The following is a 17,745-nucleotide window of genomic DNA, read 5'->3' as shown; positions in this document are numbered from 1 at the left end:
TTCAGGACCTGCCCTAAACCAGTCTGAACCCATCTTAAATTGATTATATCCACCAAGACTCCATTTCCCATAAGATCACATTCATAGGTACCAGGAGTTAGGACTTCAACATATTTTTTTTGTTGTTTTTTGTTTGTTTGTTTGTTTGTTTTAGACAGAGTCTTGCTCTGTTGCCCAGACTGAAGTGCAGTGGTGCCATCTCAGCTCACCACAACCCCCGCCTCCCAGGTACAAGCAATTCTCCTGTCTCGGCCTCCTGAGTAGCTGGAACTACAGGTGCACACCACCATGCCTGGCTAATTTTCGTATTTTTAGTAGAGACGAGGTTTCACTATGTTGGCCAGGCTGGTCTCGAACTGCTGACCTCGTGATCCACCCACCTCGGCCTCCCAAAGTGCTGAGATTACAGGCATGAGCCACCACGCCTGGCCAACTTCAACATATCTTTTTGGAAACACAATTCAACCCACAACACCAGATTTATTTTTGGATAACTTTATTAAAAGCCAACAAATTTCAATAAGCATATTTTTCTTATTGGTATTTTCTCCACTCATAAGAAATAGGGGAGGGCTGACATCTTTTCTTTGCCTTAAAGATGATCTCATCTTAGGTATGGATATATACATGTAGAAATAAATCAATTTATTTATGCAAAGTTTATTTATGCAAATTTAGTCAAGTGTCTTTTGGAGCTCAATATTCCTTCCTTCTGCTAATGTGTGTGCAGTACCAACTATAAGCCCATGCTAGGAGCTGGAAATACAGAGGTGAATGAGATAGACCTGATCTTGCCATCTGGGAACCTGCAGTCCATCAAGGGGCTGGCCACACATTATATAGACGACTGCAATTGTGGTGCGTGGGAGGAGTAAATGCTAGCTGCTGTGCTGTCAGAGCTTATGCCTGAGGATAGAAGGGAAGAACCTGAAGCAGGAAAGTACATATCAACTTGTTTGGAAAAACTGTGGAAAAGCTCATGTGGCCAAAGCCAGAAGAGATGGAGCTGAGAGATACAGCCATAAGGAGTAGATGTGAGAGCTACAGAAGATTTCTAGATGGAGAGAACCTGGTCAGGTGTGGGATTAGTTTGGAAAACATCCTGGAATAAGGCAAGGCTGTTTGCAGAAAGACTGGTATTGGGGGGGGGGGCGTACAGCCAAGACCAGAGGCAGTAGAAATTTGAGAGATATTTAGGAGGTGGAATTATCAAGACTTGCTGATGAATCTGATTGGCTTTGGTGAATCCCAAAGTTCTTCTGGCTGAGCAACTGGGCAGATTTACTTTTGATAAGGGGAAAATGGTAAAAGAATGAGAGAGAGAGAGAAAATATGAGAATGTGGGAGGGGTGTGTGTGTGTGTGGGTGTGGGTGTGTGTGTGCATGCATGCCTGTGGATGGAAGAGGAAGAAGCATGGTGCCAGAGTAGATAAAGCGTGAGTTTCATTTCTTACATTTTGATTCTGAAATACCTGTGTGATATCTAAAATGGAAATGTCACATGAAGAACTGCATACTTCCTGGAGCTCAGAAAGATCTGGACTACAGTTGCCAAATGGGGAGTTGTTGTCTCATAAATAGAAATGAAGCTATCTGTATAATGGAGATTGTCTAGAGAGAAGGTAAGAGAAGAAAGCCTGGAGGAACTTAGCCTGTCATGGTTAAGTAGAACAGGAGCAACTGACAGAGGACCATGAAAAAGGGGTGGTCAGAGAGTCAGGATAAGTCCCTGAAATCTGATGATGTAAGAGACCTGAAGGCAGAGGATGTTTCAAGAACAAGGACTGGTCTACACTGTCAGATGCTACTGGTGTGTCAGATAAAATGATACCTGAAAAATACCCAATGGATGTATGCAAACGTCATTTGTGACTTTGATGAGACCAATTTTGTGCAATGGAGAGGGCAGAAATGAGACCAGAGTAGAAAGGAAGGACCCTAGCTTTAGGGGCCAGAGTGTCACTCTGGAGCTGGTGTGCTCAGTGCTGTGGGCCAGAGGAATGTGCCATGTACCATGACAGCAGTGGGAAGGGCCCCATCAGGACTCTGGTATGATAGAAGGGCTTTTGGGAGGAGGTGACATCGAAACTGAGTTATGAAAGGAAGAAAGGCCAACAGTCAGGGGCATGGTAGGGGTAAATGGGAGAGTTGTTCAATTCAGAGAAAGCAATGTATTCAAAGATAAAGACGAAAGAAAGAACTTTTGAAGAACTGCCAATTTGCTTTATCTGGAAAATAGAGTTTGAGAAATGTCAGGAGGCCAGAAGGTAAGTAGAGGCCTTATTAAAACCAATGAAGGATTTTAGGCAGAAGAGGGGTAGGAGCAGCTTCTAATTTAAAATGATCACTGTCTGCAATGGGAAGAATGAATTGGAGGGGGAGAGACAAGAAGCAGGAAGACCAGCTCTGTTGCAGGTAAAGAAATGATGAGGACCTTAAGCAAGCAGTGGCTGTGGGGATATAGGGAAAGAGCTATATTTGCAAGAGATACAATTGGCAGAACTTGACCAATCTGAGATTGAGGATAAGAGAGCGCTCAAGAGAGTCAAGAATGCCCCTGATGTTTTCAACATCTCAACACATGGTGGTGGTGTTATCTGAGGCAGAACTTCCCAAACAGTGGGCCACAAATGAATTGAGTGTGTAGAACTCTTGATCTCCTCAGTCCTGGGGGCAGAATCTGGGGCAGCTGGAGTCCCCAAGCTGGTTGCCTCTCTTGTCCTTGTCACTTATTATGTGTGCTGAGTCATGAAAATGGGAAGATGCAGTTAATGTAATGAATACAGGAACAGACTTTCAAGAGGCATCTAAGTGAAAGTTCTGGTGGGTAACAGACACATATCTCTGGAGCCCAGGAGAGAGCTCTAGGCTGGACATGAGGACACAGAGTTGTCAGCAACTGATAGTAATGAGAAGAAACTGATAACCATAGTGACCTCCTGGAGGAGGACCTGAGTGGTGGGGGAGGGAAGACTTCTGCAGTTCAGGGTCTCTTGTGCGTCTTGAATTTTGTTCCATGTGCATGGTATACATATCCAAAAACACAAAGAGATGGATAGATATCTGGATGGTTGGATGTTAAAGTTTAACTACTATTAGAGAGAAGAGGGTGAAGATAGAGGGGGAGTGAGCAGAAGGTTCTCTGCTCGAGTAGAACTCAAGTGCCAGAGCACAGGGTCAGCTCCAAACTGAAAGTGTCTCTGCTGCTGAGGCTGGAGGGAAGGGGAGAAGGTGATGGATGCAGATGCAAGTCAGTGTGTGGAACGGAGGAATAAGGAACGAAACAGGCAGCGGGACCAGGTCCTGAGGCCCAAAGACTCAGGGAAAGGCTGGGCTTCTAAGGAAGGACATGAAGATTTGAAATACAAGCATGTGCGCATAATGACATTTTGGTCAATGGCAGATGGCATGATACCACAGTGGTCCTGTCGCAAGCCGAAAGAGTGAGGGTCGTGATCAACTCAGCATACCACTGGAGGCTATATGAGTAAACAGCAAACTGTTCTCATAAATGCAGAATGCTGGCAAACTGACAAACTGCATCTGCCGCCCAGAAGGAATGCTGAGGGCAGTCATGCCCCAAGTGCAGTGTTTCTTGTGATTAGGCACACCTGTAGCCTGTTAGCAATAGGAATGTGAACCTGTGATCAGTCAAGCGGCTGACCAACCATTAGCTCCTCCCTTCTCTTTCTACCCAATAAATACAAAGGGCTGTAGAAGCTCAGAGCTGCCTTTGCTCACTGGAAGCAAGGAGCCCCCTTCTTCTTCCCCACCCCCTCTTTTTCTTTAAAACAAGTCCTTTTTTCTTTGTCTTCATTTCTACATTTGTCTTCCTTCGTTCAGTCTGGTAGTAACTGGTAAACTGTGGCATGGTCCCATAACATAATGGAGTTGAGCAATTCCTTTTGCCTAGTGACCTCCTGGTAATCCTGACCCTGTGTAGGCCTAGGCTAATAATGTATGTGTTTGTGTCTTTGTTTTTAACAAAAAAATTTGAAAAGAAAAAAGTAATTTTTAAAAATAGAAAAAAGCTTATAAAAGGACATAAAGGATCTAAAGAAAAAGGATATAAAGAAGAAATATTTTTGTATAGCTGTACGAGGTGTTTGTGTTTTAAGTGAAGTGCTAATACAAAAGAGTTAGTTTTTAAAAACATAAAAGCTTATAAAGTAAAAATATACAGTAAGCTAAGGTTAATTTATTATTGAAGAAAGAAAAAGTTTTTAAAATAAATTCAGTATAGCCTAAGTGCATGGTGTTTATCAGTCTGCAGTAGTCTACAATAATGTCCTAGGCCTTCACATTCACTCGTCACTCACTCACTGATTCACCCAGAGCAACTTCCAGTCCCTCAAGCTTCATTCATGGTAAGTGCCCTATACAGTTGTACCATTTTTTAATCTTTTATGCTGTTTTCTTTTCCTGTACCTTTTCTATATTTAGACATGTTTAAATACACAAATACCATTATGGTTACAATTGCCTACAGTATTCAGTACAGTAACCTGCAGTGCAGGTTTGTAGCCTAGGTGTATAGTAGCCTATACTATCTAGGTTTGTGTAAGTACATTCTCTCATGTTCACGCAATAACAAAATTACCTAGCGATGCATTTCTCAGAATGTCTCTCCCATTATTAAGTGACACATTACTGCAACTGTTAAGGGGAAGGGAGAGACACAACACAGAAAAAAATATAATTTTTTTCAGAGCTAAGGGCTCAGTGGAAGTTAGGGACCATTAATTTGTAGTGCCTGTGATGTACGATTGTGTGATTCCTTGCAAAGGTGCTCAGCTGCCTGGTTGCAGGAGCAGAAACCTAGATGCATGATTGTAGTAAACCCCAAAATATTAGAGTATACTGCCACCCCCTGCTGTTAGAATAAATGCAGTTTAGAGTAAAAATAACACCACAACGTATTCCAACAAAATTTTGAGTTTTTCCATGTTGACTTTATTTGGAGTAGCAAATTATTTCCAAAAAGTTTTTATTTTTCTCACATTTGTACACGTGCTTTACTGGTGCCTTAGATAGGTGCTAAGGCGACTTTGGTTATCCACATTGAACATGATAGTGGAAAATGAGTCCAGTTCACTTAGCGTTTGGGAATGAAGAAGGTGAGGCAAAGAAATTGAAGGCCATTGCAAGAAAGCAGATGAAGTGATAGACTATGGGGGTCTAGACTGGATAAGGAAGGAAGTAATAAATAGAAATAAAATAAAAAAGTCCAAACAAAGGGGATATTGAAACTATTTGACAGCCAGTATGGGTACAGATCCCAACCAATTAAAACAGTTGCTGCCTTTCAGAATGGACTAACTGATCAAAATAAACTGCAGGGGACAGAGTGGGTGCCATTGGTCCAGACCAGAGAGGGTTGAGTGAGGTGAAAGTACAGGAAGCTGGGGAGGAAGGACAGAGAGAGGGTGGGGTTTGGGAATTCAAAGGAGGTTCTGGCTGATGGCCAAGTCACCAGGAGTGAGCCAAACCAAAGCCCAGAGGAGGCAGGAAGGTGGAGGTGCAGGCACAGAGGGATATGTAGAAGTCCAATCGGCCGTTGATTTTAACTCAGATTCTTTTATTCTCAGAATTTAGAGGCCCTCTGTGTTGCTTCCTGCACTAGGCAGAATAGAGCTTCAAATTCCTTTCATGGGAGTGGGCTACAAAGCAGTCATTCTAAAATTGACTCCATTGACTTGTAGTTAGTCCTAGCTGTCCCATATATACTTGCATTATAGACAGTTTTGTGACAGAAAAAAAAAAGACTTGATTTTATGCTGTGTTTTTATTAACAAAGGTCAAGGGGTTTCTGTGTGTGTGTGTGTGTGTGTGTGTGTTTGGTTGGTCTTAACTCTGTCACCTTTGGCTCTTGTCCCCGCAAAGAAACACTCTTTGAGATATTCCAAAATCAGAGAATCTCACAGTGTGGAGGTCTCTGCTTACTAACATATCAATGAGATTATTCTTGTGTGAGGCTTGTTTAATCTCTTCAATTAATGCAATACTTAATTTCCTGATTTCAGAAACTGAACTACGTAAAAAAGATAAAAGGATCTCCTTACTCATCACAGATGACAGCCAGGAAGAACAGGTCTCAGATGGTAGGTACACTTACACTCAATTTTTTAAACTGCCCTTTTTATTCAAGAGTTAACACTACATTGCAAAGAAAGAAGTTTGATCACCCACCAACCATAAAGTGGGAGTTAAGTCATCCTATATTCAAAAAATAAGATTATATTTAAAATCTGTTTAAGTCTTCGGAGAAAATTACCAGATAGTCACTGTGCACCTTCTATCTGCTGGTCACTGTGAGAGACACTGGGGGCACAATAAGGAAGTGACGGCCCCACTCACTGGGGAAAGGAGCCATGAGAATATGAAAAGGTAAATGCCAAGACACACAGTGAATTAAATGGCTTAAAAAAACAAGGCAAGACAGGTCAAAAGGAAGAAAAGTACTTAATAAGTAGTCTAAAAACTCACATGAAAAGGAGAAAGCCTTGTATAAAGGAGAAAATTTAATTACATCTTGAAATCTAGTTGGGACATAAGATGGCTAAAGAAAAATGGGCATTTCTTCAGAAACTGAGCTAGTTCAGTCATAGAATATGAAAAATGTCTGGAGATCTTCTGTACAACAATGTACATGTCTTCCAAATACAATGTCTTCTGGATGCGTATAGGATAGATGAGGCTGGAAAGGTAGGTAGGGGCCACCTGTTGTCTAGCTGAGTGGTTAGTTAGCAGTATGACTAGTGGATGGTGGATGATGGGACTGTTGATGAAAAGAGTCAAACTCTGTGGGATATTTTGAGAGATTTATTCCAAGCCAAATATGAGTGACCATGGCCCATGGTACAGCCCTCAGGAGGTCCTGAGAACATACGTCCAAGATAGTCGGGGTACAGCTCGGTTTTATATATTTTAGGAAGGCATGAGACATCAATCAAATACGTTTAAGAAATACACTGGTTTCGTTCAGAAAGGTGGGACAAGTCAAAGGGTGTGGTGGGGGCCTCCAGGCTATAGACAAATTTAAACATTTTCTGGCAGACAATTGGTGAAGTTTGTCTAAAGACCTGGGATTGGTAGAAAGGAATGTTTAGGTTAAAATAAAGGATTGTGGAGATGAAGTTTTATTGTGCAGAGGAAGCTGTCAGATAGCCAACTTCAGAGAGAGCAGGTTATAATTTGTTTCTTATCAAGGGTGCCTGGCTCTTCATTGATTATCTCCTGGTTCTGGGGGGGAAGGAAGGAAAACAAAAGGGAGAGGAGATTCTCTATAGAATGTGGATTTTTCCCGCAAGACATTTTGCAGGGCAATTTCAAGGCATGGCAAGGAAATATATTTTGGGGTAAAACATTTTGATTTTCTTCCTTGTTATGGCAGAGTCAGATTGGAAAGTAAGTCACGATATACAGGGTTAAATAAAACACATCTGGTGAGAATTTATGGCTTATAGGGCATGACTCTCCAGACCCCTTAGAAAGGAATTTGGGTGGCTGAGCACGGTGGCTTACGCCTGTAATCCCAGCACTTTGGGAGGCGAAGGCAGGCAGATCACCTGAGGTCGGGAGTTTTAGACCAGCCTGATCAACATGGAGAAACCCCGTCATACAAAAAAATTAGCTGGGTGTGGTGGCACATGCCTGTAATCCCAGCTACTCAGGAGGCTGAGGCAGGAGAATCACTTGAACCTGGGAAGCGGAGGTTGTGGTGAGCCAAGATCACACCATTGCACTCCAGCCTGTGCAACAAGAGCAAAACTCTGTCTCAAAAAAAAAAAAAAAAAAAAAGAAAAGAAAAGAAAGGAATTAGGGCAAAATAAAAAAATCAGAGCTTAGTTCTCAGGACAAAGCACAAAATAGATGGAGTCAGGCTTAGAGAATTAATCCAGCTGTAACATGAGCCCTATAGAGGATTATCAACAGCCCAAATCACTGTTCTGACAAGCGTGGTGAACTCAGTCCCACCTAGACAGTGTCTCTCTAGATATCTGAGTGGCAGCACTATTATTGCATTGGCCCAACTGGTGTTAAGCAACACTTAAGATCTGAGGGCACCAAGCCCCTTGTGAGAACTGAGGGAAACTGTAAGATCTGTCATGAAGGAGATGGCAGCTTTCCACGGTGGAGGAAGAGAAGCCAAATTGTAGAGTGTGTATTCCTGAGACTACTCACATCAGAACAGTTTAAGTTGCTAATTACAGTTTCAGGTTCTTAGACCTCTACCTGAATAAATCATAAGCTTATGCAGATTAAAGTACTTTAGTTGTGATAAAAGAGAGAAAATGAGGTTGATTTAAGGTTGTTTTGCAGACCATTTGTTGAATAAGCATAGAATCAAATATAACCAATTACAGTGTTTTCCATATTTTGAGAAACATTTCCATAAGCTTAGGTGGATTGTAAAAAACATATAGTGATTAATAAAATCAATTTAATCACTAGCATTTTTTTCACTGAAATAGAATGAAATTGATAAGAAAACAGTAAGGAGACCAGATTTTTTTCCCCAATGAACTAGAATAGAATAGAAAGAAAAAGGCAAGTAGGAAAAACAAGAAAAGGGTAAGCAGGACTAGATTAGTTTATTAGTCAGGGTTCCCTAGAGGGATAGAACTAATAGTATATATATATATATATATATATATATATATATATATAAAATATTCATATTAACTATAATATTTATATATTAAATATATATTATATTATACATTATATATTTATAATATATATTATATAAATATTATATATAATATGTATTTATATATTAAAATATATATTTTTATAATTATATATAATTATTGTAATTATATATAATTATATATAAATTATTGTAATTATATATAATTATATATTAATATATTTATATATAATATATTTATATTGTATATAAATAGATATATTTATATTTATATATAGATATATTTATATTTATATATAGATATATTTATATTTATATATAGATATATTTATATTTATATATAGATATATTTATATTTATATATAGATATATTGATATATAATTATATATTTTATATACATATATGTTTATATATTATATATTTATATATTATATATTTATATATTTTATATTTATTATTAAATATAAATATATAATATTTGTATATGTTATATATAATATATTTATAATATATATAATATATAATATACATATAATATATATATAATATATAATATATAATATATTATATATAATATATTATATATAATATTATATTATACATAATATATATTATATATAATTTATTATATATAATATATTATATATTTATATTATATATTATATATTATATTTTATATTATATTATATTATATTATATTATATTATATTATATTATATTATATATTATATATTATATTATATTATATATTATATTATATTATATATATATTATATTATATATTATATATTATATAATATATATTATATTATATATTATATATTATATAATATATATTATATTATATATTATATATTATATTTATATTATATATACATAATATATAATAGATTATGTATTTTTATATATTTTTATATAATATATAAAATTATATATTATATATAATATATATTTATAAATATATATTATATATTATATATGATGTATTATATAACCAATAATATATTTTATATATTATATATGATGTATTATATAAACAATAATATATTTTATATATTTTATAAAATATTTATATATTATATAATATATAAAAATACATCATATATAAATATATATTTTATGTATATATATATAAAGGGGAGTTTATTAAGTAATAACTTACATGATCAAAAGTTCCCACAGTAGGCTGTCTGCAAGCTTGTGGAGCAAGGAGAGCCAGACCAAGTCTCAAAATTGAAGAATTTGGAGTCCAGTGTTTGAGGGCAGGAAGCATCCAGCATGGAAGAGAGATGTAGGCTGGGAGGCTAGGCAATTCTCACCTTTTCACATTTTTCTTCCTGCTTTATATTTGCTAGCAGCTGGTTAGATTGTGCCCACCAGATTAAGGGTGTGTCTGCCTTCCCCAGCCTACTGACTCAAAGGTTAATCTCCTTTGGCAACACCCTCACAGACACCCAGGATCAATACTTTGCATCCTTCAATCCCATCAAGTTGACACTCAGTATTAATCATCACAAATTCAGCCCTTGTCAACTTGAACCCATGCACATCTCCTGAGATCATACATAATCTTCAAATAAAGACAATAATAAGATCGTAATTATGCCTAACATAATACAACTATCCTTCATACAACCGGAAACGCACTAATTTCCAACCCAAATACTACTACAGAAAGTTAACAATACTTAAATGCTAATGTGAAGTCAATAAATCTTATTTCACATGATAAAGGAAAAGGAAATAAAATGAAGATATTTTCTTAGTACAAGTGTATACATGCACAAACATGTTTTTAACAAAAGAAGAAGGAAACACTCATGACAGTTACAGTCCTCATTTCTGCAGCTGGTCATGTGGTTGCAGCTGGTATTCATGACTATCTTCTACTATCCATTCTGTATTCCCTTTGCCTTCAGCAAGCACCTCAGCAGGTCATGGTTTTTTCCATGGTGGAGTGACCCAAGCCTTCATTCCTGAGGGGTCTGGACCATTTGTAGTCCTGCCTGAATTGGGCTATTATAGTTTCCCACTGACCTTTATCACAGGGCATAGTAATACTAAGATAGGCCCTAATGAATTATACTCTTCCTCACCTCCATTATGGAATAGTAAACTGATTTCATCTTGATAGTCTGGGTCAGTCACCCCAGCCAGCACTGTAACTCCCTTCTTAGCCTGTTGACTGAAAGGTAGGAGGAGCCCAAAGTGTCCAGGTGGCAATCTTAATTTCCAGTTTAATGGGATTTTTGTGTCTCCTGGTGGCAGCGTTCTTCCCTCTGGAACTAAGACCTCTAGGCCAGCAAAACATAATGTCACAGGAACAGGAAGCAAAAATGTTGCTAGTGGATCACTAGAGGTGATGGTGAGTGGTGCCACTTCCACTTCCACCCCTTGATTCCTAGACCTGTGATTCCTGGCTATGGGTGAAACAGTATCATATATTGGACACTGATTGAGAGCATACATGGCCTTCTGGAGGACTTTGCCCCAGCCCTGCAAAGTATTGTCACCTAGTTGGCATTGTAACTGTGACTTCAAAAGGCCATTCCACCATTCTATCAATCCAGCTGCTTCAGGATGATGGGGAACATGGTAAGACCTGTGAATTCCATGGGCCTAAGCCCACTGCCCCACTTCTTTAGCTGTAAAGTGAGTGCCTTGGTCAGAGGCAATGCTGTGTGGAATACCATGCCAGTGGATAAGGCATTCCATGAGTCCATGGATGGTAGTCATGGCAGAAGCATTGTGCGCAGGATAGGCAAACCTATATCTGGTGTAAGTGTCTGTTCCAGTGAGGACAAACCTCTGCCCTTTCCATGATGGAAGAGGTCCAGTATAATCAACCTGCCACCAGGTAACTGACTGATCACCCCGAGGAATGGTGCCATATCGAGGACTCAGTGTTGGTCTCTGCTGCTGGCAAATGGGGCATTCAGCAGTGGCTGTAGCCACATCAGCCTTGGTGAGTGGAAGTCCATGTTGCTGAGCGCATGTGTAACCTCCATCCCTGCCACCATGGCCACTTTGTTCATGGGCCTATTGGGCAATGACAGGAGTGGCTGGGGAATAAGGCTGAGTGGTGTCCACAGAACAGGTCATCCTATCCACCTGATTATTAAAATCCTTCTCTGCTAAGGTCACCCGTTGGTGAGCACTCACATGGGATGCAAATATCTTCAGTTTTTGACCACTCAAAGAGGTCCATCCACATACCTCTTCCCCAAATTTCTTTGTCACCAATTTTCCAATCATGCTTCTTCCAAGTCCCTGACCATCCAGCCAAACCATTGGCTACAGCCCATGAATCAGTATATAATTGCACATCTGGCCATTTCTCCTTCCATACAAAGTGCACAATCAGGTACACTGCTCGAAGTTCTGCCCGCTGGGAAGATTTCTCTTCACTGCTGTCCTTCAGGGATTTCCTAGAAAGGGGCTGTAGTGCTGCAGCTGTCCACTTTCGGGTGGTGCCTGCATATCATGCAGAGCCATCTGTGAACCAGGCCCTAGCCTTTTCTTCCTCTGTCACCTGATCATAGGGAACTCCCATGAGGCCATCTATACAGGCTGGGGAAGAGAAGGCAGGGTGGCAGCAGTGGAGACCACGGGCATTTGAGCCACTTCCTCATGTAACTTACTTGTGCTTCCAGGACGTGCTTGAGCCCAATCACATATACACCACTTCCATTTGATGATGGAATGCTGCTGCGCATGGCCCATTTTATGGCTAGATGGGTCAGAAAGCACTCGGTTCATGACAGGCAATTCAGGTCACATGATGACTTGATAAGCCATAGTCAAACGTTCAGTTTCCACCAAAGCCCAGTAACAGGCCAAGAGCTGTCTCTCAAAAGGGCAGTAGTTATCTACAGAAGATGGCAGGGCCTTGCTCCAAAATCCTAGAGGCCTCTGCTGTGATTCACCTATGGGGGCCTGCCAAAGGCTCCAAACAGCATTCCTATCTATCACTGACACCTCAAGCACCATTGCATCTGCTGGGTCATACGGCCCAAGTGGGAGAGCAGCTTGTACAGCAGCCTGGACCTGTTGCAGAGCCTTCTCCTGTTCTGGACTCCACTCAAAACTGGCAGCCAGCCTTTCAGGTCACTCAATAAATGGGTGGAAGTAACACACCCAAATGAGGAATGTGTTGCCTCCAAAATCCAAATAGGCCCACTAGGCATTATGCTTCTTTCTTGGTTGTAGGAGGGGCCAAATGCAGCAACTTATCCTTCACCTTAGAAGGAATATCTCCACAGGCCCCACACCACTGGACCCCTAGAAATTTTACTGAAGTAGAAAGTCCCTGAATTTTAGTCAAATTTATTTCCTATCTTCTGGCATGTAAATGTCTCACCAATAAGTCCAGTGTTTGCTACTTCTTGCTCAGTGGATCCAGTCAGCATAATGTCATCAGTGTAATGAACCAGTGCAATATCTTGTGGAAGTGAAAAGCAATCAAGGTCGCTCCAAATGAGATTATGACACAAAGCCTGAGAGGTGATATACCTCTGAGGTAGGACAATAAATGTACATTGCTGGCCTTGCCAACTGAAGGCAAATTGCTTCAGGTGGGCCTTATGGACAGGAATGGAGAAAAAGGCATTTGCCGAATCAATGGCTGCATACCAGGTACCAGGAGATGTGTTAATTTGCTCAAGCAATGAGCATCTGGTACATCTGGTACAGCAGCTGCAACTGGAGTCACCACTTAGTTAAGCTTACGATAATCTACAGTCATTCTCCAAGATCCATCTGTCTTCTGCACAGACCAAATTGGAGAGTTGAACGGGGATGTGGTGGGAATCACCACCCCTGCGTCTTTCAGGTCCTTGACAGTGGTACTAATTTCTGCGAAACCTCCAGGGATACGAAATTGTTTTTGATTTACTATTTTTCTAGGTAGACGAAGCCCTGATGGCTTCCATTTGGCCTTTTCCATCATAATAGCCCTCACCCTACCAGTCAGGGAGCCAATGTGGGGGTTCTGCCAGCTGCTAAGTTTGTCTATGCCAATTATGCATTCTGGCACTGGGGAAATGACCACAGGATGAGTCCAGAGACCCACTGGACCCTCTGTAAGTCAGACCTGAGCTAAAATTCCGTTAATTACCTGACCTCCATAAGCCCCTACTTTGACTGGAAGACCACAATTATGTTTTGGGTGCCCTGGAATCAATGTCAGCTCAGAGCCAGTGTCCAGAAGTCCTTGAAATGTCTGATTATATCCCTTTCCCCATTGCACAGTTACTCTGGTAAATGGCCAGAGGTCCCCTTGGGGAAAGTTGGGAGAAAGATTCACTGCATAAATTGTCAGTAATGTAGTAGGGTCCTTCCTCAAGGGGGCTTGGTCTCCCCTTCATTCAAGGGATTCAGGGTCTGTAAACTGGCTCAAATCTGGAAATTGATTGAAGGGCCACAATTCTCTGTTTTATAATTCAAATGCGTCTTTTATCCATTCAACCTAGAAGTTTTTTCCTTATATATATTAAGTAGGAATGCAGTAGGCTTCCTGTCAATTTCACTTCTAGGAACACCATGATTAATTAGCCAATGCCAGAGCTCTACACAAGTCAGACTATTCTGATTGCTGCTTTGTCTCTGCTGTCCATTATGGCAGTTATGCCCACCTTGCCTTTTTTTTTTTTTTTTTTTTTTTTTTTTTGAGACAGAGTCTCGCTCTGTCGCCCAGGCTGGAGTGCAGTGGTGTGATCTCGGCTCACTGCAAGCTCCACCTCCTGGGTTCACTCCATTCTCCTGCCTCAGCCTCCCGAGTAGCTGAGACCACAGGTGCCTGCCACCATGCCCAGCTAATTTTTTGTATTTTTAGTACAGATGGGGTTTCACCGTGTTAGCCAGGATGGTCACAATCTCCTGACCTCGTGATCCGCCCACCTCGGGCTCCCAAAGTGCTGGAATTACAGGCGTGAGCCACTGCACCTGGCCCCACCTTGCCTTTGATGGTTGGTTAAGTGCCACCACTTGGCCCCTGCCACCTTGGGATCCAGTTATTCCCAGTGTATTTAAGTTTTGTAGTTGAGTGACTGTGGTTCCCACTGTTAGATCTGACACACAGAGAAGAGCAATTACAGGGCTCTTCAAAGATGCAGGTGCTACCCTCACAAATCTGTTTCACAAGGCATTGGTCAAGGGTATATCTTCTGGACCCTCCCAGCTGGGATGAGTAGGTCTAAAGTGACTAATCCACTCCACCATCCCAATCTCCCTAAGCCTTTGGATCCCTTCCATTAAACCAAGGGAGATCAGGCATTTCCAGCTCACTCACAGTGGGCCATCTTTTAATCCATATTTCAGCTAACCAAGCAAATAAACTATTAGAACCTTTTTTAACTTCCCGAGCTGTAACATTAAATGCAGAGTCCCTACTTAGTAGGCCCAAGTCAATAAATTCAGCCTGATCCAACTCTATGTTCCTTCAACTATTTATCCCATACCCTTAATATCCATTCCCATACCTGTTCTCCAGATTTCTGTTTATATAAATTAGAGACATCGGCTGGGCGTGGTGGCTCACGCCTATAATCCCAGCACTTTGGGAGGCCGAGGTGGGCAGATCACAAAGTCAGGAGATTGAGACCATCCTGGCTAACATGGTGAAACCCCATCTCTACTAAAAATATAAAAACAAAATTAGCCAGGCATGGTGGCAGGCACCTGTAGTCCCAGCTACTTGGGAGGCTGAGGCAGGAGAATGGCGTGAACCCAGGAGGCGGAGCTTGAGCCAAGATCACACCACTGCACTCCAGCCTGGGTGACAGAATGAGACTCTGTCTCAAAAAAAAAAAAAAAAAGAAAGAAAGAAAAAGAGACATCAAGCAGCTCTTTTTGAGTGTAGCACACTTCTTCATGGGTCATACTCTCAACCTCACCTCTAGAGGCCCACCGAGACTTTAGTCTAGTTATAGGTCTAGAAGCAAACAAGGGTGTTAGGGGTGGCTACTAAGGAGAATCAACATTATTTTTCCTGGCAACTGACTCAGGGGAGGCCATCACTCTTGCCTCAGGCAGCACAGGGTTTATCCCCTCAGACAAAGGTGGAAAGGCTGATGACAGCATGGGTCAGGGAGGGGATGTTGCCACTACTGGGTATGGGGAAGCTGTTCCTTCCGGCAAAAAAGGTTCATCAGAGTTTACAAACTCAGTGTCCCCAGCTTCATCAGGGTTCTCCCACACGTCTCCATTCCAAGTTGCAGCATCCCATTCTCTTCCAATTAATGCCCTCACTTTAACAGGAGACACCTGGCAAGGCTGCACATACACTTTTCGTTGCAGTTCAGCCACTCACATAATAAGAGCTTGTGTCTGTTTTTCCACAATTTCAGCTCTTTCTCTACAGGAGATAAGACTCACTCAGGGCAATCTTTGCAGATTTGAGGCTCAGTATCTGCTTCTGAAGCCAGGAGACAGAATCTCTGAGTTCATCATTTTCTTTCATCACTTTGTCCACTGAACTTAGGAGCAGCTAACCAGCTTCATTATGTTCCTTTGTTCACCACATATGGTCAAAGGTATTATGTATAGAGTCACTAAACTCCCTGCCTCTCCTGGGCAGTGAATCAGGAGTGTCAAATGCATTTATTTTGCATAACTCATTAAACAGTTCATGCCAAGGACTATCAGTGTTCTCCGTACTATTAAAAGTAGAGTCCTTAGGTCCTTAGCATTTGGAGGTCGAATCATACTAAGCAGCCAACTCCAGAAACCCGAAAACCAACAAAATAACTCCATCCTTAATATTTCGTTTCTCCAGAACCACTCCTGGTACCAAAATCTGTATAGTCAAGGTTCCGTAGAGGGACAGAACTAATAGGATACTTATGAATAAATAAAGGGGAATTTATTAAGTATTAAGTTACATGATCACAAGTTCCCACAATGGGCTGTCTGCAAGCTTGAGGAGCAAGGAGAGCCAGTCCGAGTCTCAAAATTGAAAAACTTGGAGTCCAGTGTTTGAGGGCAGGAAGCATCCAGCATGGGAGAAAAATGTAGGCTGGGAGGCTAGGCAGTTCTCACCTTTTCACATTTTTCTTCCTCCTTTATATTTGCTGGCAGCTGATTAGATTGTGCCCACCAGATTAAGGGTAGGTCTGTCTTCCCCAGCCCACTGACTCAAATGTTAATCTCCTTTGGCAACACCCTCACAGACACACCCAGGATCAATACTTTGCATCCTTCAATCCAATCAAATTGGCACTTGGTATTAACCATCACAATTAGAAAAAGATAGGTATTATTTCATGTAATTTTTTGTTTCATTAATATGTACACAAATGTGCACATTGGACTATAATGTAAAATGTGCCTTTTATTGTGGGTCATAGGCACTGAAGTTTGAAAAACATTGACTTAGAACATCTCATGACCTAGTTAGGTTGTTGGTTATATTCTAAATCCAGCATGTTTTATTTAATTTTGATTTCAGGACATAAAGATCTGGTCCCTGATGAAGAAAAAAATCTAGTTATGTCAGATGGTAAGTCAGTGGGGTTATAAACAATGTCTATATTGCTAATAGTCATGACTCATATTGTCCAGTTGTTAGAGAATAATGTTATGGTCTAGCGACCAAAGCAAGTTTTAAATAACTGCTTCTTTTCATATGCTTCACAAACACTTTGAAATGGGCATAAAAATGTCAACTTTTTTTAAAAAAGCACTAAAACTGCTTCCTTGTCATATTCACCTCAAACTCTCCCAAAATACTCTAACTTCAACTCCAGTCCCTTGTATCTCTTGCTTCTCGCCTTTCCCTTTTCTTCTCAATTCTTTATTATGAAGCCCAAAATAACCAATAGGGCAAGACAGCATCTTCCTCAGAACACAGGTCAGAGGAAGAGACTGAGAGAGCCAAGTTAGAATTCTCCTTAACAGGGAAAATCTGGGAATTTTTGTCTCATTATGTGTATATATATCTCATCATATATATGATTTATAATGTATTACATAAATACACATACATATATATGCTGTTGACCTTGAACAGCATGGGTTTGAACTGTGCAGGTCCACTTATGCAGATTTTCTTCCACCTCTGCCATCCCTAAGACAGCAAGACCAACGCCTCCTC

At 40.5% G+C, this 17,745-nt stretch overlaps 1 protein-coding gene across 6 annotated transcripts in view; it reads left to right on the top strand.

Annotated features, from left to right (window-relative positions):
* The window catches only part of MDH1B (malate dehydrogenase 1B), a 54,365-nt gene that overhangs the window by 20,485 nt on the left and 16,135 nt on the right, over positions 1-17,745 (top strand). For 5 of the 6 annotated variants that reach the window (NM_001132074.1, XM_054548620.1, XM_054548623.2 and 2 more), the window contains 2 exon segments: positions 6,024-6,101; positions 17,101-17,151. In NM_001132074.1, coding sequence (NP_001125546.1) covers positions 6,024-6,101; positions 17,101-17,151 — 129 coding nt within the window. 6 annotated transcript variants of the gene reach the window in all.

The sequence above is a fragment of the Pongo abelii genome, chromosome 11 (assembly GCF_028885655.2).
Source record: "Pongo abelii isolate AG06213 chromosome 11, NHGRI_mPonAbe1-v2.0_pri, whole genome shotgun sequence".
Lineage (NCBI taxonomy): Eukaryota > Metazoa > Chordata > Mammalia > Primates > Hominidae > Pongo > Pongo abelii.
The sequence above is the reverse complement of the archived record's forward strand: the minus strand, read 5'-3'. Positions and strand labels throughout refer to the sequence as shown.